The sequence below is a fragment of the Rhamphochromis longiceps genome, linkage group LG7 (genome assembly GCF_057381845.1).
Source record: "Rhamphochromis longiceps isolate RC_006_pf linkage group LG7, R_longiceps_female_GT1.1, whole genome shotgun sequence".
In the NCBI taxonomy this organism is placed as follows: Eukaryota; Metazoa; Chordata; class Actinopteri; order Cichliformes; family Cichlidae; genus Rhamphochromis; species Rhamphochromis longiceps.
The window spans coordinates 32,088,275-32,111,126 of NC_140563.1; the positions used below are offsets into that span (position 1 = coordinate 32,088,275).

At 39.1% G+C, this 22,852-nt stretch overlaps 2 protein-coding genes across 3 annotated transcripts in view; both read right to left on the bottom strand.

Annotated features, from left to right (window-relative positions):
- Nucleotides 1-4,729: 4,729 nt before the first annotated feature.
- tdgf1 (teratocarcinoma-derived growth factor 1) lies at nucleotides 4,730-11,546 on the bottom strand. The gene is made up of 6 exons (XM_085413371.1): nucleotides 11,189-11,546; nucleotides 11,042-11,097; nucleotides 9,198-9,485; nucleotides 7,524-7,638; nucleotides 7,148-7,257; nucleotides 4,730-6,167 (listed from the first exon to the last, which is right to left on the bottom strand). Exons 1-6 carry the CDS (start codon nucleotides 11,209-11,211, stop codon nucleotides 6,058-6,060), a joined length of 702 nt encoding a protein of 233 aa, XP_085269497.1. The 5' UTR covers nucleotides 11,212-11,546; the 3' UTR covers nucleotides 4,730-6,057.
- Nucleotides 11,547-11,657: 111 nt separating this feature from the next.
- Nucleotides 11,658-22,852, bottom strand: part of LOC146665646 (uncharacterized) — a 32,412-nt gene continuing 21,217 nt past the window's right edge. For both annotated transcript variants that reach the window (XM_085413369.1, XM_085413370.1), the window contains exons 4-6: nucleotides 22,565-22,807; nucleotides 22,187-22,434; nucleotides 11,658-20,797 (exon numbers count right to left, since the gene is read on the bottom strand). In XM_085413369.1, the coding sequence (XP_085269495.1) occupies nucleotides 18,421-20,797; nucleotides 22,187-22,434; nucleotides 22,565-22,807 (2,868 nt within the window). In that variant the 3' untranslated portion in view covers nucleotides 11,658-18,420. The remainder of the gene's footprint in view (nucleotides 20,798-22,186; nucleotides 22,435-22,564; nucleotides 22,808-22,852) is intronic.

The following is a 22,852-nucleotide window of genomic DNA, read 5'->3' on the forward strand; positions in this document are numbered from 1 at the left end:
TGAATATGTAAACAGCCTGAAGGTTAATTTTTCAGTGTGCAGCCTGTAGTTGTTAGCAGAAACTGGCTGCTGCCCGGCTTCTTCTTCTTCTTCTTCTTTCTTCAGCTGCTCGTTTTTGAGGTCACAATAAACATCATCTGCTTCCATCTCACCCTATCCTGAGCATCTTCTTCTGTCATACCAGCTGCATGTCCTCCTTCACCACATCCATGACCTTCCTCTGTGGTCTTTCTCTTTTCTTCCTGGATTGCAGCTCCATCTTCAACATCCTTTGTCCAGTTAATCCACTGTCATTCCTCTGTACATGTCCAAGCCATCTCAGCCTTGACTTTTTAACATTGTCTCGAGGTTCCTCAACCTGAGCTGTCTCTCTGATGTACTCATTTCTAGTCCTGGCCATTCGGCTCACTCCCACTGAAAATTTTAGGAAACCATACATCACAGCAGGTGTCACAACCATCGTTAAATCTTTCTCTCCTGCTGCTCTCCTGTCACACATCACCCCTCACACTCATCTCTACCTGCTCCACCTTGCCTGCACTCTCCATTGCTTTGGATGTCTGATCCCTCCTATTCAAACTCCTCTTCCTTCACTATCTCTACTCCATCCATCCTCACCTATCCATCTGTCTCCCTCTTACTCACACACATGTATTCCCCACCTCTCCAGGTTCTCTTCCACCTGCTCACTAGTCTTAATACAGATCACAATGTTGTATGCAAGCATCTTAGTCCACAGAGACACTACAGCAAACAAGGATGGGTTCAGAGCAGATTCCTGATCCACCAGGACTCTCAAAGCAAGCATCACATCTGAAGTGCTGTTTTTCAGCATGAAGCCACACTGCTTCACCATACCTAACCACACCTCCTCACCACCTCTGTTTCCTTCACCTACATATGTAATGTACAATCTGTCCCTCCAGGCTCTTTACCACTTAATCCAACTTACTCTGGAGTTCCTCTTTCTCTTCTGACATGTGACCCATGGGGCATACGCACTGACAACATTCAACATCCACACCGTTTTCAGCTTCAAACTCATGATCCCTTCTCACCCCCGCCCATGCCTGGGTTGGCTGCTGCTCAGCTGAGCTCCGTTTAAAGATAGAACTTCAAGTCTTTAATGAGGTAACATATTCATACTAAAAGAGCTGATAATTTGTCTTTGTGATTGAAGTAGTGTCACGTAGAGTCTCCAGGAGCACAGAAATACAAATGTGTCTGTTAATGCCGTTATCTGCAGTGCTGCTATCAGCAAATAAAGCTGTTGTTTGAGGAACCTGGAGAGATAAGAAGCTCACCACAGTTTCCTCCTCATTACATTTATCTCTCCACTCTCCCTTTTCCAAGTTGTTTACTCAGCTCAGAAACTAGATTATAAAACCTTTTCTGAATCTTGCACATCGGCTTTATGTAACAATACATGAGCATTAATGCACTAAAGTCACAGGAGAACATGGAAAAGTGGTATAAAGACATTAAGCATTCCTCTTCTCTTTCACATCCCCCTTTAATCCCCGCTCTTCCCTCCTGCTGCTCCTCCTCTGTTCAGACCCCCTCGCTCCACTCAGAGCTGCTTAAATCTGGTCCAATCCCTTTAACCTTTTCTCAGAGGGGACCAACAAACAGAACATCAACATTAATTTTCACAGGATCCAGAATGCACATCAGTTTAGACTGAAAGCTCCACTGGAGATCTGCCCAGAGATAGAAACAAAGCTGAATGTCTGAGAAGGTCTTTGCTTGGGAAATCACATTTTCCAGTAGTTTTTTCTTCCTCCAGTTGGAAGACTTACTTTAGACACATTTTTCTTTGGAGTAGTCCAGATAACAAAGGAGAGATTACATTCAGATAACCATGGGATTAAACTATGAAACCTCCTCTGCTTCTTGACAAAAGCCCTGACATCCGTGTTCTTTCTCTCCTCGTTTTCCTTTTAAGTAGCATTTTGTACCCCATCATTTAAACTGGAGGATAAGTAAAAGCAGCTACCTATAGACAGGCTTGCAGTCGAGGAAATAAACTAAGCAGATTTTAAAGTCAGTGGAGTTTTCAAATAATGAAAATAACTAATCTCACAGAGCTTTACATAGTTCGGTTGAGATTTTAACTGGATTACAAACTGAATGTTTGTAATCCCGTGGCAACGATAGGAGGAAAAAACTCCTTTTAAGAGTGAGAAACCTTTAAGAGAAACAGGCTGAGGGAGGACATCTGATGGCCTCGAGTGGCTGTGGTAAAAGGAGAGTGAAAGGAGGAAAGACGAGCAGTGAGAATTAGAAACAATAAACATTGTGCAGGGTGGTGAGGTCAGTCCCTGCAAAACAAGAACCAGAGCCAGAGATATCAGCAAAGATGCACAGGAGAGAGGGAACAGTAACGAACCACATGATCAAGGGGACAAAGTTTACAACATGCAAAAGTTGCAAATGAGCTGCATGAAACATGAAAGAGAAGTGAGCAGAGGCAACGCGTTCTCAGCACAGTTTGACACACAGTTCTCTTTTGTCAGCTTCTCTATGCTCTCATACAGAAGGCCTTAAGAGAGAACAATTGAGGCATACGAAGTCTGCATTAAGAGGCTCGAGGGGCAGTGGCGTCAGACATCTCATGATTATCAACTGAGCAGACATTAAAGAAGGATGTGACAGACGAACGTCGCTTTCATTAAATCCCATGCACCATGAAGACCCTGTGCCTAATTGACACACCCCAGCAGTTTGGCCAAAACAGCATTATTTTATACTATAAAGAGGAGAGGTTCACCTTGAATTGCCCGGGAATCCAGCTCAAACTGTAGCTCTTTAAGTTTTCTCATTTACCAAGCAGTGCCTCAGAAGACCCGAGCCACTGCTTGCAAGATTTATAGACAAGAAGCAGGATTTCAATCTCTGCTCTGACACATTTGAAGCAGTGCAGAGACCTAAGAAATTCTGTTATATGTTCATTTTTCTTTGTTCTTTATTGTGACTCTGCTTTCTAGGAGACCAGACTATTGATGCTTTTGGATAGGAAAAGCTTCTCTCATTTCTGTATGGGCATATATCTTTTGATTCGCTTTCTTTTTCAGATGACAGACTTTGTAACCAATTTATCTCTGATTTCAGGATTACATCATGATGTCTGACAGGTCTCAGATTTTCAGAGAGCACAGTCCAGGTAAGTGTTAACGCTCACCATTTTTCTTCTTTTTCAGCTAAATCATTGGTTTTATCTGCATCTAGCAGAGGTGTTTCAGGCACATCCCTTTTATTTGTCCCTTGCGGAGATAATCTATGGAGCAGTTGTCACCTGGTGAATTAGGATGGTGATATTGTCATCTGCATAATTATGTTACAGTGTAGTTGTTTACTGTGGCTCAATGAATGCTAGTAAGAAGGGGTGCCCCCTGCCCCCTTGCCCCAAAACACCCACAGAACCCATTAACTCTGGTCTGTCCAACAGAACTATAACTGCAAGATTTAATCAGACCAGGAGAGAAATTTTGCCTGAATCACTTTGTAAAAAAAATAATTAAATGTTGGATTCTCTTATCACCAATGTTTAAATGCAGCTTTTTTCAGTAAACCTTGTTGATAAAACTCTGCTCCCAAAGCTCAATTTCACACAGTTCTTTCTACTCTTTGTACTGCATGATGTCAGTGAGTGCAGATATCATCTGCTGTGAGCACAGAAGCCCCTCCCTTATTACATTTCTTTAGAAGCAGCCAATCAAAAGAAAGTTGTCTTAAAAATGGCTTGTGGGAGACAAGACATGATTTAAGAAGCTACACCACAGACAGTCTAAGACAGAAATTATTTTAAACCATAAATCTAATGTAGTACAAACCAAGAATATAAAATCACTAATGAAGAAACTAAAAAATGGAGCACATTATGTGAATAGGTCTCCTTTTATCACAGCGGTCACAGCCCTTTGGTGGCAACAAACTTCAGACTGACATTTATCTAAAGCAGGCATTATACTTTCTGCATCCGTGGGTCCGCTCAGATCCCAGTGATGTAATTTTCATCATCAAACAGTTATTGCAAGAATCCACGTAGATGTCCACATGCCGGCTTGTTTTCTGATACTGCACGGACTTAACACTGTAATGCAACAGCTACCCGTGCTCCCTAGGCTGCAGACTTCACATGTCAAAAGAGTGTAACAGGTCTCCAGCTGTCCATGTCCACCAGTTTAATATAGGTTTAAGTAAGCATTTGAGGTTATATTGTATTAAATAGACAATGTTTCATAGTGATATATCAGTAATACATATACATACATGTTTATGTATGTGTGTATATATATATATATATATATATATATATATACATATATACATACACACACACACACACATTCTCTTTTATGTTTACTCTCCATGAAACAGTTTGTGAATTTAAATTTGGAAATATTCCCACTGTATCCCTGGAATGTTTAAGTACGGTAACCAAGAATAAGCCTAAGCTGTCAGTCAGAGAACAATACAAACATGTTTTTTTAAAATACTCCTTTAGCACATATTTATCTAGGGGTTACTCCTTATCTAACTGATAACTAAGACCTCCCAGGGTTACAGAGAAAGTTGTTATTACGAGGTAGACATGTTGCTGGTTGCACAAACACCTGATTTTCAAGTTCCCCTTTAACTTGCTGTTGGGATTTGTTTTGGGTAGGTTTACAACACTAAAGCACTAAGCTGAATTCACCAGGGTGCTTCATTGTGCCTCCTGGACGCCACATCACCAGCAGCCCCTTTTCACACAACCTCTAAAGGTCACTTATCTTTTTTAAAAAAAAAAAAAACAAACAACAGCTATGTGTTGTAATAAGAGTTTGCACAAACAACACAACATTGTTTTTTTTTCCAAGGGAGGACAGTCTTGTTCAATGAGACCTCTTTTTTTTCTTTTTTTTTTAATGAAGAGTTTATTTTTATAGCTTCCAAGGCAGACAGATACTGTAATGATTGTTTAACTTTGATATAAATTATTTTTTTACTCTGCCTGTTAATTATAGCTGTGATCTGTAGCAGCTGGCAGGGCGACAGACTACAGAACAACAGCTGATGTGTTTGTTTAAGATAAGAGAGCAGCAGATAATCAATCCTAACCTCATCAATAAACTCTGGAGATAACAGGCAGGGAGACAACAGCTCCTTCTGAAAATACCTACAGATAATAGAGTCACAGAGATGGAACGAAAGGAAAAGCTGCAATGCAATCATATTAATTTGGTAAACTGAGTGTTATAGTTTAAATGAAGACAAAGCAATTTTCTCACCATACAGACACCATCAGTGGCACAGTACTGTAAATCTTTAATAAACACAGTGCGTACATGTTTATATTTAAGGACAAAATGTCACACTGGCTGAGTTGGTGTCTTCTGTCTTTTTGCACAAAGTGTAAAAAACAGAAACTCTGTATCATCTTTTACAAAGAGAAAAAAATCTAGTGTTTAGTAAGAGATCCTAAAATTACCAAAGAAAAAATTATATTTTTCATAAAAATCTTATGTACAGCTTCCTTCACATATTTCATTTCTTCTTCAAGACATCTGACACATATATGGGTATAGAAACAAAGAAATAGGGGTACATGGTTTGTCTGAACGAGAAGAAGTTCTGAATGATATATTGAACATTTTAATTGGGAGAATTATGTTGGCTGTATGTTGGGTCTTTTGGGTTGAATCGCGTTAACTTGGGAGTTCAGCAAATCCTTCAAAATGCAAACATTGAAAGAGAAAGGTTAAGTCTACTGAGCTCTTAGTGCTCACACGAGAAGGGGGTATAAATAGATCTGGTTAGGGGACAGGGTGGCCTGTGGATCCCTATAAACCACAGCATCAAAAAAAAAAAAAAAAAAAAAAAAAAAGAGTCCCCATAAATCAGGACACAGTCCAGTCCAGCTACAGTTCAAAGTGTGTCTCTTCCTTCTGGATGCAAAATGATAGATTTCAGAAAATCTGTTTCTGTTACGGACTCACTTCTGATTTCAAGCTTTCAAAAATATCCTGCTGAGGCTAAGACACAGTTTCACATAAATCCAGGTGTTTCAAGGCATCAGATGAAGAAATACAAAGGAGAAAGCAGGATCAGATAGAAGAAGAAGCAGCCAGTGGGAATCATCCTGACAGCCGATGAACGATACCAGCGCACCTCATCAGAATCATCTGGAAAACAGAAACAGGAAAACTGTCATTTTGAGTAGAATTAAAGTTATGATTTGTTATCATTCTGTGTCTCAAAAGCCTTTTCACTAACTGTTTTATGGCCTTATTTTATGTTCTGTAGTTGGTCATTTTTTAAGGCCCTGTTTATTGCAGAAAAAACACATTTTCTCTCAAGAGGGCTCATCTTACACACAGCATGGTCACTTTACTTTTCACCCAAACCTGGCTTTGTACTGCACGGTGTCTCCTTTGTTATTTCTTGTGTTAGAAAAAAAGATGAAGAGTGGATTGTACTACTGACGGGCTAAAGAACCAACAAATATATTTTCTGCTTTTAATACTAAAAACATTTTGGGAGGGGGAAAAAAAAAGCAGATACTTGCAGAAAAGGCATGAGGCGCTATCAGCAAAAAGAGCTGGAAAACTGCACAATTCTTAGATTAGAAGATTTAGGATGTCTGTATGTTCAGCAATGATAGGCCAATTTATCCAAAGTGTTGGCTTTAGGCTATTTAGAAAGTTGGCTAAGGAATTTTGAAATAATGGAGCTCATGATAAATAAAATAATCACTCAAAAAGCTGCAGCTACTCATACTTCAAAACAAATGTTGGATAAGCTTTATCTTAAAAGTGCTTACACGTTGTCATTGTTTGTGCTGAAGAATGCATTGCCTTGAGTTGTAAATGAGTGGGTGGGGTGAGAGTTTGAATACGACACTTACACTTGAAGGGAATTGTTTTTGTTGCAAGTCTGAAAAAGTGTGAACGACAGTTTTCAAACTGTCTGATGGCCATCAACAGCTCATCCACACAGAAACAAAAATAGCCCTCGCTTACCTGATCATACATCTAAAGGACTGAATGAACCACATGGAAATATACAAATACAGTCAAGACACGCGGGCCCTCTAGATTCTGAAAAAAAGCTAAACCTGGTCTGAACTGCAGCAAGTCTCTATTTAGTCCTCATTGGATCTTACCACAGTCTTTATGGAAGACTTTGGCGAAGCAGTGCAGCGTGCCATAACCACAGCGGCAGTAGGAGCAGCCCTTTTGAACCCACTCGCCGTGAGGAATCAAACCACAGGTCCTGCACACAGATGACCGAAATTAAAACCACTCCCAAGCACTTGATTCTTTAAGATATTTAAGATTTTTTAAACCAGTGACATAAGAACCATATTGGTGATAATTTCTGGTCATAAAACAGTCAGAGACATTGAAGACATATTCTCAAAGTCTCAGTTAGATTAGACCAAGTTGGCTCAACCAGTATAGTCAATATTAATTTGCATTTTAGAGTAAGTAGAGCATTATACAGGAGCACACATCTAATATTTTTGCATTCGGGTTTACCTGATTCGTTGGTCATACTCGCAGGTTCTCCCGGTGAAATATGGAGGGCAGGCACAGAAGCTGCCCAAGATGCAGGTTCCTCCATTCTTACAGCAGCTTCGACTCTGTTCAGCACCTCAAAAAACCCAACAAAAACAGATATTTAAATGGGAACCAACAACAAATCCATCCAGGTCATTTACAATCTAACCTGCATCCAATTCCTCCTGTATCTGTAAGTCACTTTGCAGACCACCTCCACGTCAGCTCCTCTGTTTCTGATTTTACCAATATCCTGGCGGTCTGCTGTTATCTCTAACATCTAAGGGCACCCTGCTACTGCTCTTACCACCTTTATGCTTTCCATGTATGAAGGCAGGAATGTGTCCCATCTCAAAACTGTGTTTCTCTGCTACTTCTGTAGCAACTATACAGAAGAATTAACAGTCCTGTAATTAGTAATGGAGGTCTTTACAGAGCTGATCATCTCTTACATGAGCTTTTCAGAAATATTGATCATTTTAAGTGAGAAAGGAACAACAAAAGCAACAAAAGTGTGATTAAATGAGTGCTTGCAATTATAAGTGTGAATATAGTCTTAATCTAAAGTATCTTATAGAATGATTATTTTAACGTTTCTGCCAGCAAATATGTTGAAGTAAGCAACTCTACATAACTGTACAAGAGCTGGGCACATTGGGGATCTATACTATTTTCTTCAATATTTTGTAAGAATTAGATACAGAATATGGAGCTTGTGTCTGCAGAGCCATTAGGGATATGCCTTTTTCATATGAACACCAAACCTTATGTATGCATTTCATATTTGTCCAGGTAAATCTGTCTATATGACCTGTAAGCTCCATTACAGGTATTCAGTCCAGTATCATTAATTATACTCAATATATAAAACTTTCTTGTGTCTTCGTTTTTCTGATTGTCTTTCATGGAGTTTTCATTTAACAGATGAACTTAGACTTTCTGATTTTAAATTTTGTAAGATTTATTTTTAGTATAGTAAGACTTATTTTGTGTTTTAATTTGTTGTTCAGGGTGCCACTGCTGTGCCCTCAGACCTCAGGTCAAGCATTTCTTTTTTTACTGTATCGGTATCTGTGAGATAAACCAGAGTCTCCAGCTGGCAGCACATTCCTGTGATCCTCTGCTTCACATCAGCAAACACAGAGAGTCTGAACAAACCTCCGAAAATGGCAGAAAAACACTAGAAGTGAACCAACAACGGCCCACACAACCACGCCTTTTAATTAAGGGGTTTGTTTTAGTATCTATTTGGATGGGTAACAATGAAAATTCATTTGAATTCATTTTATTTTAAAAGCTCTCACTTAAATCAGAAGAGAGAATATACTGTTTTTATTTTAAACAATTGGCCCTTTGATCAAAGACTTTATTTAATCTGAATAGATGATGTTGCCCATTACCAGTTTTGTTTTCACAGTTTTTCATATGATGTTTTATTTGAAGGTATATGACAGCATAAGACAACAAAACTTTCTGAGCAACTGGAAATATATCTTAAATGCATTACAAAAAAGAAATCCTGGGGAAAATTACGGAACAGCATCAGGTAAACTGTTTTAGGTAAACTGCTGAATTCTTTCCTTCATTGGTTTTTGGGGTTCGTCTCCCCCTTCTGTCTACATCTGTGTGTGCATTACCGAAGTGTGAACTTACTGCTGGTCAGGCCGATGAAGGGCAGTACGGCGCTAGCGTCACGGTGTTTACGGTCCCCGTTGTTTGGTGACCTCACCTGGGTAAACTGACCCAGGAAGTCCTGGGAGGTCTGTAAGGATTTCGCCAAAGAAGAAGAAGAGGAGGAAGCAGAGCTTGAAGGAGGAGAGGAAATGGAGGAGGAAAGAGATGAAGTTACTGGAAGTGAAGGAGAAGAGGTAACAGAGGAGGAAGGAAGAGCGGGCATCGTAGGGAAGGTGCCTTGAGTACTGCATTTGTCTCCTTTGCAACCTGCAAAAGAGAAACGCAACAAATTTTAAATGTCACACAGAGCAAAGGCAAATGTGAGCCAAAGAAACTGACCCATAAAATAAAATCAAAGGAGATTGTGGGGTATTGGTCTGACTGAAGTCCCACTAACATCAACATAACGTTACAAACTGAAGTGAAAACAAGCATCAACCCTCCTGACAAGCAGACCAGAAGGTTCTGCAGCAAAGAAGTTCACTACAACCAGGCTTCTTTGTGTTAGCTGACTCAACAAAACCTAAAACCCCATTCAGAGATAAAGGGTACCACGACAGTGATTATCAACTTTCTCTTTTAAACTGGGCTCTCCGCTTTGGGCACATTCAAATAAAGAGGAATTTTACACATCATGCAGTTCTTCTGTATAAAATGATCCCCACGAGTGCCATCTACTCCAATTAAAAAAAATGCTATTATAGAAAACACAACAGTAAAACTCAACACTGTTGCCAATAAAACAGATTCCCGCTGCAGAAAACTGTTAAAGTGATGATTTCGTGCACAGGGCAGTAAAATACACGCTTTCATTTGAGTTCAACATTTTAATGCTGATTGTGCTCTAAGAGCTACTGTTTACATGAAACATTAAAAGTCACTGTGGGTGTTCTGTGCTCTAGCAGCTACAACCCCAGCCGATTAAAATCAATTATAACAACATTCAAAAATGCTGTTCAAATACTGCCACTGTTCACTGACAACACAATACACAGTTTGAGCTGCTTTATGAAGTGGTACAACTTGTGATGTTAGTAAGGCATGGTTTAACAAGCTGCACAAATAAAACCCTCCCCCCAAACATTTTTGATCACCAGGAGCTCATATTTGTATCACATGAATTAATATTCTGAATCATGTGGCCATATAGGAACTGATGACAAATTAATGGAAGAAAACAGTTAAATAAATGTCTGAGTAAAGCGCTACAGCTCTGCATTCCAAGTCTCTGCAGTCTACTGACATTAGGAAACACCATTCTTCTCAATTTTCTAATTTGGTGATCTGATGGTGGTGGTGGTGGTTTACACAATCAGTCCAAAAATCTATTTGGAGGGCTATTCCAGGTAAACTGCTGAATTCTTTCCTTCATTGGTTTTTGGGGTTCGTCTCCCCCTTCTGTCTACATCTGTGTGTGCATTCCACAGGGCTATTCCACTCTATTCCATTTTTTTCTCTTATATTCTATTCTAGACTCAGCAATCAGTATAGGCAGTTTAAGGGAGAAGGGACCTGTGGTGGTGACCAATTATATCTTACACCAACTTAAAAGAAAAAAAAAAGTTTTTTGTTGGCCCTAAATCATAAATGGAACTCGGCCCAGAGTCCCAGAGACCGGAACTAGACAAGTGACTCCAAAGCACGGCAACAACATGACCCCTACTGCATCATATCCACCAGATTCCCGCACTGCAGGGGTCAGAATTTAGCAACAGTTTGTAATTGTGGAATTTTCCAATTAATTGTCACATTTTTGTTCTTATTAGAAACAAAAAACAGACAAACAAGCACAGATGACCGTATGTTGAGTGTGATGATCAGACCTGAAGCAGACACAGCAGCAGCAGACTGGACACACATGAAGGCGCAGAGCACAAACCTGGAAACAGATACATTTGGTTTAAAACAAGTATTTAAAAAAACAAAACAAAAAAACAGAGCTATTTTCACAGAGAGTCATTTGGACTTACTTGAGCATCTCCTTCCAATTCATTTTAGCGAAGTGGTGAAAAAAAAATTTAAATAGTAAAAACTCCAAACCACCTTCTTGATTTCTTGGCCGTTCTTCAACTCACAGTGGAGGAAAAAGTACAATAAAACCGCGAATAGCCGAAGGTCGAAAAAAATTCCCTGAAGTTTACGTTTGTAGCTCCAGAAGTCAGAGAAAAGTATCCATAGACATAAAACCAACTCAGACGCTGAGAACCTGAGCAGGTGCTACTCCAAAATATATTTTAAAAACTCCGCTTTAAAAACTTCATAAAAGCGAAAACGCCGTATAAGAATCTAGTGAATCCTCCTCCGGCCTGAGTCTCCCCCTCGCAGTTTTGTGTCTCTAAAACTTATCTTCTGTCCAGGTGATTCTCCTGCAAGGGGGAGGGGCTCCGGAAGCCACGCCCCCTCACGGCCGTCTGGGTGGAGGTGAAGGTGGAATCAACAATACTGGGAACTGGCTGAAAGCTGTTCTGGTGGCCCAGAAAAATAACGTGTTTCCTAATTTAGTTATCAGGTAATTGGTTTTGTTTGCTGAGCTTTGGATGGAAGAAGAAGAATTAGATGGCTCTTACCCACGTATGTCAAGAAAAGTACAGCAATTCACTCAAAGCTACTTCATGTGGAAATGGGTTTTGTAAAATGCTTCACATGCTGCACAAAGAAAGAAAATTTTGGAGAGCCAGAATCTCTCATCTGTTCTACACTGGGTATAAAATGAGCCCAGTGGTTTTTATACTGGTGGTGATTTTTAAAAAAATGAAAAGAATACTGGAAAAAGAAAGGTTAAATCACCACAAACATAAAATTTATCTCCTAAAAAAAGAAATCTGCAGAGTAGCAAGATCCTGTAATTGTTCAAATAAAACCTCACCTTATATTTGAACAAAAGGAACGTTTATGGCTAAAATAATATGAGAGGAAGTAACTAAATGAAAACTTTTTGAAGTTTTTCAGGTGTTGCTGAAAATGTTTTTTTTTTTTAATTGACTTTATTTGGATGGTCACCAGGACATAAAGACAGGTGCACATAAAGATTCTTCAGTTTAACTTGATAAAAACATAACATATAGATAAAAGCCTTTTAGTTTAGGGGTTAATGTCTAAGAGAATATTACTAGGGTGACTTAATAACTGATTTTAAAGGTTTAAAATTTATTTAAAGTGGAAAAAATATTAGTATATAATGATTTTTCAGCGGTTTTTGGGAAGCTGACATTGAGGCATTAAAGAATTAAAAGATCAAAGTACTTTTAACCATCTGTGGTTCAGTAGATTCAATTCTTTGCTCATATAAAACCTCACAGGCCTTCTTTCTTTCTTTGTTTCCTCCACCTCTCTCGCTGACATCCCCCACTCTCTCACCCTGTAAATATGCATATTAACCTCACCTTCACATGTTAATGACCCTGCTCCTGAAAGGAAATCCACCTAAACTGAAACTTTCAATAGTGCACAACAAGAACACACACACACACACACACACACACACACACACACACACACACACACACACACACACACACACACACACACACACACTTCTGTATCACACTTTCTTAAGCAGAAAGAAACATATAGAAAACATAGAAATCTGTTCTTGGTATAGTAAGATGCTTAACTTTCAGCCGCTGATTTTTGGGAGTAAAATACCTTTTTAATAAGTTTTATTTTATGGGTTTTATAGTACTTTTAAATAATTTGGTGAATAATTCCAGGTTCTCCTAAATGTAATTTGGTAAATGTACAAAATAAAACAACTTAAAACCACTCCATGCCCAAAAACCAAAATCACAGCATTAAATTTAATTGCAAAGAATGGCTGTATTATTAGTCATGAACTATTCATTTATCCAGGGGTAAATGCTTAAACAGATGTTCTGATTTCTTCTCAAAAACTCTGCTTGCATTGTGATGAATGGTTTCGGTGGCCGGTGGGTGAGGCGTATTCAGTGAGAGTGTAAACAGCAACAGTCATATGGCTCTAAGTTCTGCACACTGTTTTTTTTTTCTGCTCTGCGTTTTGGTGCATTTAATCTCAATTTAATCTTTTTTTAAATAGCTTTTTATGTCATTTCTGTGCAATAATATTTGTCCACACTTAGATCACAAAATGTTTGCCACCAACTTAATGGAGCAACAAATGCCAAAAATATCCCAAATGGTGAAAAAAATCTTCATTTAAATAACCTCAGTGATTTTAGAAAAGAAGAAGATTTGGAAGATGCTGAGTTTTCAGAACATGAGGCTTTTTGCCTTCACTGGATGGGACAGTGCAGACAGTAGTGTCGGGAGAGAGTGGGAGGGCGAATGACACACAGAAAATGTGAAGGTTCTCTGTCATCCAGGTCATGGTAATCTAAGGAGCTTCACTGATGAGAGGCGAAACATCTTCAAGAAACTTAAAGAAGTCCATTCACTTTTCTTTCCCACCTGCTAAGATCACACAGGTAATGGTCTGGGGCGGACTCAAAGCCAGTATATGGGTCACCTGCACAAGGTGACCGGCTATGGTATGTAATCAGACAGTTTGAAAATGATGATGAGTCTGGCTGTAACTCAGCTCCAAAACAAGTCCATCAGAGCCAGAAAGTGAAGCAATATGGATGTCCAGACATGGTACTCAATGTGTGGGCAACTTTTTCCCTCAGATACCTTCTAGAAATTCATCTGTATCACAAATTGTTCTCTGATCTAAATTTTGCTCTAATCCAGTAGCAACAATAACAGCTACAATGTGTATGTGGACCCAAGATAGTCAGGAAAACACAGTTTATATGAATCAACACACAAATATGCAAGTTGTTCTGTGGGTCTGAGTTGTACAGAGCAACATGAATCTGATCAAATCAGACATCATGTTTCATCTAACTTGCAAAGCAGCAGTAGAAAAGCTCCGTTTGTTGCCTGTATTAGCATTAGAAGCTAACAGACAGACTGTAAACACTGCAGAATGAGTTCATTTGAATGACCTCCTAGTAGCAGTCACCTCACAGACAACAAAGCTACAAATCAGTTGAAATGCACAATGACAGCTGGCATCAAATCTAGGGTGAGCAGAAGAATTTGAGTTTTTGGTTAACTTCCAGGAAGTTCATATAGTTTATTTATTTATTTGAAAGGTAACAGTTTCTTCTATGTTCTCCTAATAAATACAAAATGCCATTTTTTTCCACTTGCAAGTCAAATGTCATTATAATGAAAGCTAAACTCCTAATATATATCAATAATAAATATCGCATAGATTACATAAAGCATCTTTTTTTGGTTCTGGTGGTCACAGATGAAGTAACCAAACTATCCAAAACAGTATTACAGCTCTGCCCCACCCCCACTCCACTCACCTCTGTTAATCTGTCTCTACTTTGAGGACAGAGGGGCAATCAGAGGTGGAAATGGGTATTTTGTAATCTGCGCAGCATCACAATGCAGACTGATCTCATGCTAATACACAGCAGGAGAGTCAGCAGCAGGAGGGGAAGCCCTGATCTGAACACTACAGGAAATCTGCATGTGAAAGCTCACAAAATGCAGGGAGACTTGGAGGGGTAGAGGGAAACTTTGCAGGCTACAAGTTTATCATTATATAATGATGAAGAGAAGCTGTGGAAGCCATCTCCTGCTGTGGAGCCAGAGAGAAAATAGAGCACTGAATTATTGGACACCCTTTTTGTAAACTGCACTTGTGGCGGTTTCACAGTATTTGGTCTCTATTTGAGATAATAATGGCCATTCACGGAAAGTGATTTATAGGTTTAATATGAGTCTCAGAGTCTTTTATCCATCTTACCCATTCCAGACTGACCAGCAGTCTAATAAGAGATACATATTTTACTTATTACTCCAAATTGAGTTCATTATTTATCACTTCCTTCTAATATTATGTTAAGCGCTACATTATTTATGCTTATTTATCTTTTCCACTCTCACTGGTGTGTTCTGTGCACTGTCTGCTGGGCCTGTACAGACTTCAGAGGTGAGCCAGACACTATTAGGAGTTCAAGGTACTCTGTCCTACATACAGATGAACCTCATGGAGACAGAGCAACATCTCCCTCTAGTGCCTGCTTTATAAAGAACAGTCAGCACAGAACTGAAAGCAGACGAGTGTTTTTCTCAACCTGGGTTTGTGCTTTTGTTATTTCTTGTACCATCACAAGTTACAGCAAAAGTTTCCAAACACATTCAATAAATTGATTTTGCTCTCTGTTTGAGAATGCACTGATGCACAAACCTAACAAAAACTTTAACACTAGTCACTAATCCCAAAGGACACTCAACTATGTTACTCCTCAGCACAAAAACACATTTGCAGTGTAATGCATTTGTTATGCAGTCTAAAGGTATAATGAGAAAGGCTCCACTCAATCTACAGCAGGCGGTGCTGGACCAAGTGAAGGACCTCGGCCATCCCAACAACGGACTGTTCTCTCTGTTGAGGTCAGGAAAGCGATTCTGCTCCCTGAAGACCAAAACAGAGAGACTGAGGAGGAGCTTCATCCCGCAGGCGATACGGTCTCTCAATCACACCACCACATAGTACTGACCCACACATATGGTTTTTACACACACACTGGACATTCTGGACATTTGTTTACACTAGTGGCCACTGCACAACTACACTGCGTGGTCATCTAATCGAATCACTTTATCACTAAGTCACTTAAATAAATCACTTTAAGCATATTTGCACTGCACAAGACACTTACACATGTGGATTGCACAACCCTGGACATTATATTTCTTAATTACCATTTAGTACTTGTACAGCTGCTGTTGTTGTTCTATATTTCTTCATATATTCTTATACATTTCTATATTGTGTGTTTGTGTATTGTGTATTTTGTTGTACAGTTATTTTATTTTTAACTTTAATTTTTATATTTTATTTATTCTTTCCTAGTGAAATTTACCCTTCATTTTAATTTTCCTATTTATTTCCTATCCTATTCATAGTCGTTTTTTCTTTAGGTCACGAGCAGTTGTCTAAGTATTTCACTGCATATCGTACTGTGTATGTGACAAATAAATTTTGAATTTGAATTTGAATTTAAATCCAAGATCCAATTTAAATCCACACTAGAACTCAGTTTGGGTCTCTCTTTTCCTTCCTTTCTTTCTTTCTTTCTTTCTTTCTTTCTTTCTTTCTTTCTTTCTTTTTTTACTTTTAATGATTTCTCAAAATACTTTGGATAAACTTATTTCAATTTCTAAAGACAGAGATTTTGATCTGCACACATGAAGCAGACTGACATCAGTCTTGACCGCTCACTCTCAGGAAGAAACTAAAATACTGAAAATGTGCTTATGTAGTGCTATTAAGTGTGAATAAGTTGTGCGAAAACAAACACGCAGTTTTTTTCTGTAAAATTCACAGTTTATAACTTTAATAAAAGTTGCAGTTTGATCTTCACTGTATCACAAAAGAGTGCAGTAAAGACGCACATCACCATATAAATGTTTAAGACTGATCTCTGCACAGCCTCTTCCATCTACACAACACCAATATGACATTTTCTTACTTTAAAAATCAGACAAACCTCAGTCACCTCTCTTAAAGTGCTTCATATTTTACCCCGTCAGTACATTGTGTTAACCAATTACAGCCATTAGCTGCTCACTGCTTGGCTATTGATTTTTATGTTTTGATGTGGGGTAAATTGTACATCTTCACAACACCCTCAGAGCTTTGGTGTCTAATGACACAAACAGTCTAGCAGTAGAAGGCAGTTAGCAGAAATTTAGTAACACAGGATGAAAAAGCAGCTATAACTGTAAACGTGAAAATAATAATATGTACTCTTATAGCAGGACACTTCCTTGTATGTTATCATTTTTAATATCAAATTTCTAGTGTCAAAGATGAAGATTTTATAAAGTTTAATCAAATGATGCTCTGGAGCATCAGCAAGTGAAGAACCCATAACATTTTATGCTTTTGATCTGGATAACTTTTTTAAAAGTTAAATTGTGAAATTTATGCTGGCCTTTCTGGAGGATATCCTCCCTGAGTGTACTTATCAAATTAGTTTAGCATCGAATGCTGAGTGTAAAGAGGCCAACTGGCATTTGGCTCCTTTCCTACATTCTTCTTAAGCTGTCAACCACTTTATCTTTGTTTCAACCACTGCATTTTTAGTCCAGTACTTGTGTAATTTGGCACTTCTCAGCCTCTCTCCCTGTCTCCCCTCTGTATGAATGGCTTCTTGACAGCCACCTTTCCACTGAGACCACTTCTGATGGGACTTTGGGAAACAGGAGATGAATCAAATGCCAGATGCAGGACACTGGATAAAGATACTGTTACATATTGTTTTCATTTTCTGCACCTTCTTTGTCCTCCATTTGATCAGTTTCCTCAAAGTTGTTAAGGACACTCTGCACACCATGTCAATATAAGCCATGTTTTCCATTAATAATTGTTTGTTTTGTGCAGAAATACTGTTTCATGAGTTTTATTAAATTATGTGTCTTTGTAACAAAAAAACTTTGTAAAATAATGCTTTAAAACTGGTTCTTTGCTCAGTTGTTATGCATAGGTTACACTCTTTTATCCATTGAGTTAGGTGGCCAGTGTTAAGTGGCTCGTGCTTAACAAATACACAACAAAAAATAATTTCTCTGAAAATGGGAAGGAAAAGGAATGGACTGAAAATGACTGAAAAGAAAAACTCTCAAAGACCTTAAGAAAACCTGGAGAACTCTTGCTGAAAGCCACTGATAATGAACTGTGGATTTCCGGGCTTATGTAAATGCTATTGTTTTTACCGACTGAGAGTTGGCTAGCTTGCATAGCTACCGTTAATTGTCATGCTAACTTTGTACTTTTCATTGTTGACATTCACTCAAGCAAGAAGGATCACAAAACAGCACCAAACTATATAAGAAGCGTAAAGAAAGAAAAAAAAATCACGACTCATCAGTAGTTTTCAAATCTGACCTAAAGTAAACACAGACATGTTGCTAACTGTATTAGTTACTTCCTTCTGGGCATGTGAGGTTGTTGATGGCATCAACAGTTGAAATAAATATCTTTTTGCAGTTTTCCAGTAGCCTAGCCTAAACCTAAACATGCAGAACAGAAGTTTGGATTAAAAGTATCTCTGGTCAGCATCTGAAATAAGACATGACAATCCCAGCTTTTGACACATTTAGTTCATATCAGGTATAAATAATACCCAGCACTTCTAATTTCCCCTCTCAGAAAATTTTAACTTTCTTCTTCTTCTTCTTCTTCTTCTTCTTCTTCTTCTTCTTCTTCTTCTTCTTCTTCTTCAGCATCTTCATCTTTTTCTTTGTTCATTTTCCAGCTCAGAGTCCACTCACTGTTTGGCATGCTGTCTTCTTCATGCGTCAGTCCCATATACCGCTGACTCCGGTGCTCCATAGAGAAACACACCACGTCATCATCATCTGGCTTTCTATAGCGACAAATCCTCCATGAGTCCTTCCAAGCTCTCAATTCCGATTCCTCACCCTCTTCGTAAGCCTCATCCTCAGCATCACAACCTCCTCTGTGAGCTACTGCCACCATCCATGACTGCTTCCAGGAGGGAAAGCAAGCGTTCAGTTTGTGGAACTGCAGATGGAGCGGGACATCGGGCTTATGTTTCATTCTTTTCTGTGACTTCTTCACCTTCTTTTCTTCTTCTGTGTTTTTCTCTACTATAACCTCTGCTTCATTTTCTTTCTCACCAGCCTCCTTCTCTTCATCCTCCTCCTCCTCTTCCTCATCCTTGTGATGGTCAGCTTTTTTGTCATTCTCTTTAATTTCTTCTTCATCTTTCTCAAATATTACACCACCTTCCTCCTCGTCAACATTTTCATTCTCCTCTCTGTCTTTACCATCCTCATCACTCTCCTGGTCGTTGTCTGCTTCATCCTCTTCTTCCTTCTCTTCTTCTTCATCCTCGCTATCTACATTATTGCCTTCATTCTTTTGCACATCATCCTCTTCTTCATCTTCATCAGCTTTGTCATCATCTTCATCTTTTTCATCTTCCTCCTTATCTACATTAACCCTACTACTCTTATTTCTTTCTGTTTCATTTTTTTCATCCCCACCACCCTCTCCCTTTTCTTCTTCTTCTTCTTCTTCTTCTTCTTCTTCTTCCTCTCCTTCTTTTGCTTCTTCTTCTTCATCTTCTTCTTCTTCTTCTTCATCTTCTTCTTCTTCTTCTGCTTCTTCTTCTTCTTCTTCTTCTTCTTCTGCTTCTTCTTCTTCTTCTTCTTCTGCTTCTTCTTCTTCTTCTTCTTCCTCTCCTTCTTTTGCTTCTTCTTCTTCATCTTCATCTTCTTCTTTTTCTTTTGCTTCTTCTTCTTCATCTTCTTCTTTTTCTTTTGCTTCTTCTTCTTCTTCTTCCTCTCCTTCTTTTGCTTCTTCTTCTTCTTCATCTTCTTCTTTTTCTTTTGCTTCTTCTTCTTCCTCTTCTTCTTCTTCTTCCTCACCTTCTTTTGCTTCTTCTTCATCTTCATCTTCTTCTTTTTCTTTTGCTTCTTCTTCTTTTCCTTCTTTTGATTCTTCTTCTTCCTCCTCTTCTTCTTCTTCTTCTTCTCCACCTTTATCTTTCTTGTCCATCTCTTTGTATTTTTCTTTTTCACATACATTTGTTTCATCATCATTGTTATTATAATCTTCATCTTCCTCCTCTTCCTCATCTACCTCTGCATCTTCATCCCTGCCACCATCATGGTTTCCTTTCTCCTCATTTATGCCATTCTTGTTCTCCTCTTCCTCATCTTCTATGTCTTCCTCCTCCTCTTCTTCCTTTATTTCTGCATTCACTTCCTCTTCTTCGTCTGTGCCTTCCTCATTCAGCTTTTCCACTTTGTCATCCCTTTCATCTTCATTCAATTCACTGTCCTGCTCTTCCTCTTCTACTTCACCCTCATCATTTTCATTTGTGTCTTTTTCCTGCTTCTCTACCTTAGTTTTTTCATCCCCTTCCTCCACCTCCTCCTCTTCTTTCTCCTCCTCATCGTTATCTGTTTCATTGTCATCTTTTTGATTGCCTTTTTTGTTTCCATCCTCCCTTCCACCATCTTCATCCTGTTCCTCTTCATTGTCTTCTTCCTTGCCCTCCTTCTTGTTGTCAGTATCTTCATACTCTTCTTCCTCCTCCTCCTCATTTTCATCCACTCCTTCATCTTCTTCCTCATCATCTTCAGCCTTCTTGTTAAGGGCTTTTTCTTTCTTTTCTATAACTATTTCTATTTTTCTCTCCTTTTCTAGTTTTTTGTCCACATTATTTTTATTGAAAGCTTCCTCCTCTTCAACTCCTTCATCCTCCTCCACACCATCCAGATTTCCATCCTCCTCTTCCTCATCCATATCTCTGTCCTCATTATTCACTCCTTCATCCTCCTCCTCCCCTTTGACATATATTTCCTCTGCTTCCCCCTCCTCCTCTGTTTCCTCCTCCTCTACCTTAAACCATCCTCTTGGAGCCTTCCAGGCCTCCATCCACTCAGTGGTGTCTGTCATCTCCTCGTCCAACTCTGATGTGAAGAGGAAGTTTGTAGCTTTGCGTTTTCTCTCCAGCATGGCACTGTGTTGATGATTGGAGTTTACAGAAGCTTTGCACCACCTGTGGATGAAATCACGGTTTGGTTAAATGGACATGAAGAAGAACTTTTCATAGAAATATAACAGTAGAAATAGTAAACCATGTGTGATTCAGGCTAGGGCTGAATCAGTTAGGCCTGGATCAGGTGACCCAGAATCCTCCCTTTGTTATGCTGCAAAAGGGGGATGCTGCTGGGAGATTCCCATGCATTCACATTTCTCACTCACTATATGTTAATAGACCTCTCTGCACTGATTCATAGTTGTTATTAATCTCCAGCTCTCGTCCACAGCATGTCTTTTATCCTGTCTTCCTTCCCCAACCGGTCTCTGCATGTATTATTGTAAGGTCTACCGTATAATACAAAGCTACTTGAGGGGACTGATTTTGTGATTTAGCGCTATATAAATAAAACTGAGCTGAATTGAATTGAATCTGAAGACATTTGAGCTGATTTGCTCATCAGGTCCATCTTTGGGAAGATCACAAAAACAACCAAGAAAGACATGCAACTCCAAAACAGAGGGGTTTTGTAGCTGTTTTGTTTCTGTTTGTGTCACGGCGAGTGGAGTGAGCCGTGGGGAAATAATAAAGGAGGATCTAATTGCAGTAGTGAAGGTGAGGTGGTTTATTGAACACAAAATGCAAATGGAGAAACAGCAAAAGGGACTGAAAACTATTTAAACTGAGAACAACTAAACTACTGAACACAAACCAGGACCTGAACATGAAGGAGGATGAGCAGAGGTAAATGACGACGGACATCATGAAGCATGGTGGATACACAGACAGACCAGCCACTACAATGACAGAAAACACGACCTAAAAACACTCAGAGAAACACAGGGAGATTACAGACAGGTGGGGGACACAGCTGGGAGTGATTAACGAGACGAGACAAGGGAGGTAAACTGAACACGCTCACATGAGACATAGACTTTCACAATAAAACAGGAAACAAGAAACCACTAAACAAAGTTTATTTTTTGCCTGTTTGACAAATTGTGATAGTTGACAAAGATAACCTGAGTAAATGCAAAATTGTTTTTAGATGACCATTTCATTTATTAGGGAACAAAAGCTTCCAAACCTAGGTAGAGCAAGAATTAGAGCAGGCCCTCTACTAACTGGAAGATTGGTGGTTTGATCCCTGGCTACTCCAGTCTGCTTGCCTTGGGCAAGAAACGGAACCCCAAGTTGCTCTTTGATGCATTCATCAGCGTGTGAATGTTAGCCAGAAAGCATCAGGTGTAGAAAAATGTGCCTGTTTGAAGGTCTGTGTTTTTTGTGGAGTTTTACAAACTATCAAGTTGTCTTATCATAACGCAAGATAACAAGTCTTCATGAATCTTATTACAAATATAGCCCTTTTATGTTTAGCATCAGGTGCAGAACACAGTGGTAACTCACCTGAGCTGCTGCTTATATCCCCAGCAAGTGCTCCAGCTTTTCTGCCGTTCTTCACCTTCCTCTGGAGGAGCTGCTGACAGTAGCCAGGATTTGCTCCATCCTGGTACGCACACATCAGTTATAGTCATCATAACTTCAGCGTCCGCACTGAAGGAACTCTCACTTAGCGTCTCATCATCTGTGAAGTCGTTTGTTTCAAAATCTGCTCCAGACATTTTCCATGAATCCTCCCAGTCAAAGGGTTCATCCTGTTTGATGATTCAAGAGTGGTAATACAAATATTAATAAGTGTTTATCTGATTCAGTGCTCATGTAGCATCTGGCCAAACCATAAAGAGCAGAAATCAACAATACAACAGTCATTGTAATGATCCCCACCTCCTCCTCTAGCTGTTGTATTTGATCAAAGTTGTTGGTTAGGTTTTGTTGGTAGTCAGTCCAGATATGATCCCAGTCCTTTTTCTCCTGCCTGAAGGGAAAGTTCATGATCTTCCAGGTACCAGCCCAAACAGGAAGAGAATATGTTTCTATCGCAACCTTACAAACGTTCTCTCTTTGAAATAGAATATCCCAGTGAAACTGTTTTGCCTCAGAAAGCTCCACCTGGCCTGGACTCTTCACCTGGAAACAAGAAAAACAAGACAACACTGCAAAGTTATCTACAAA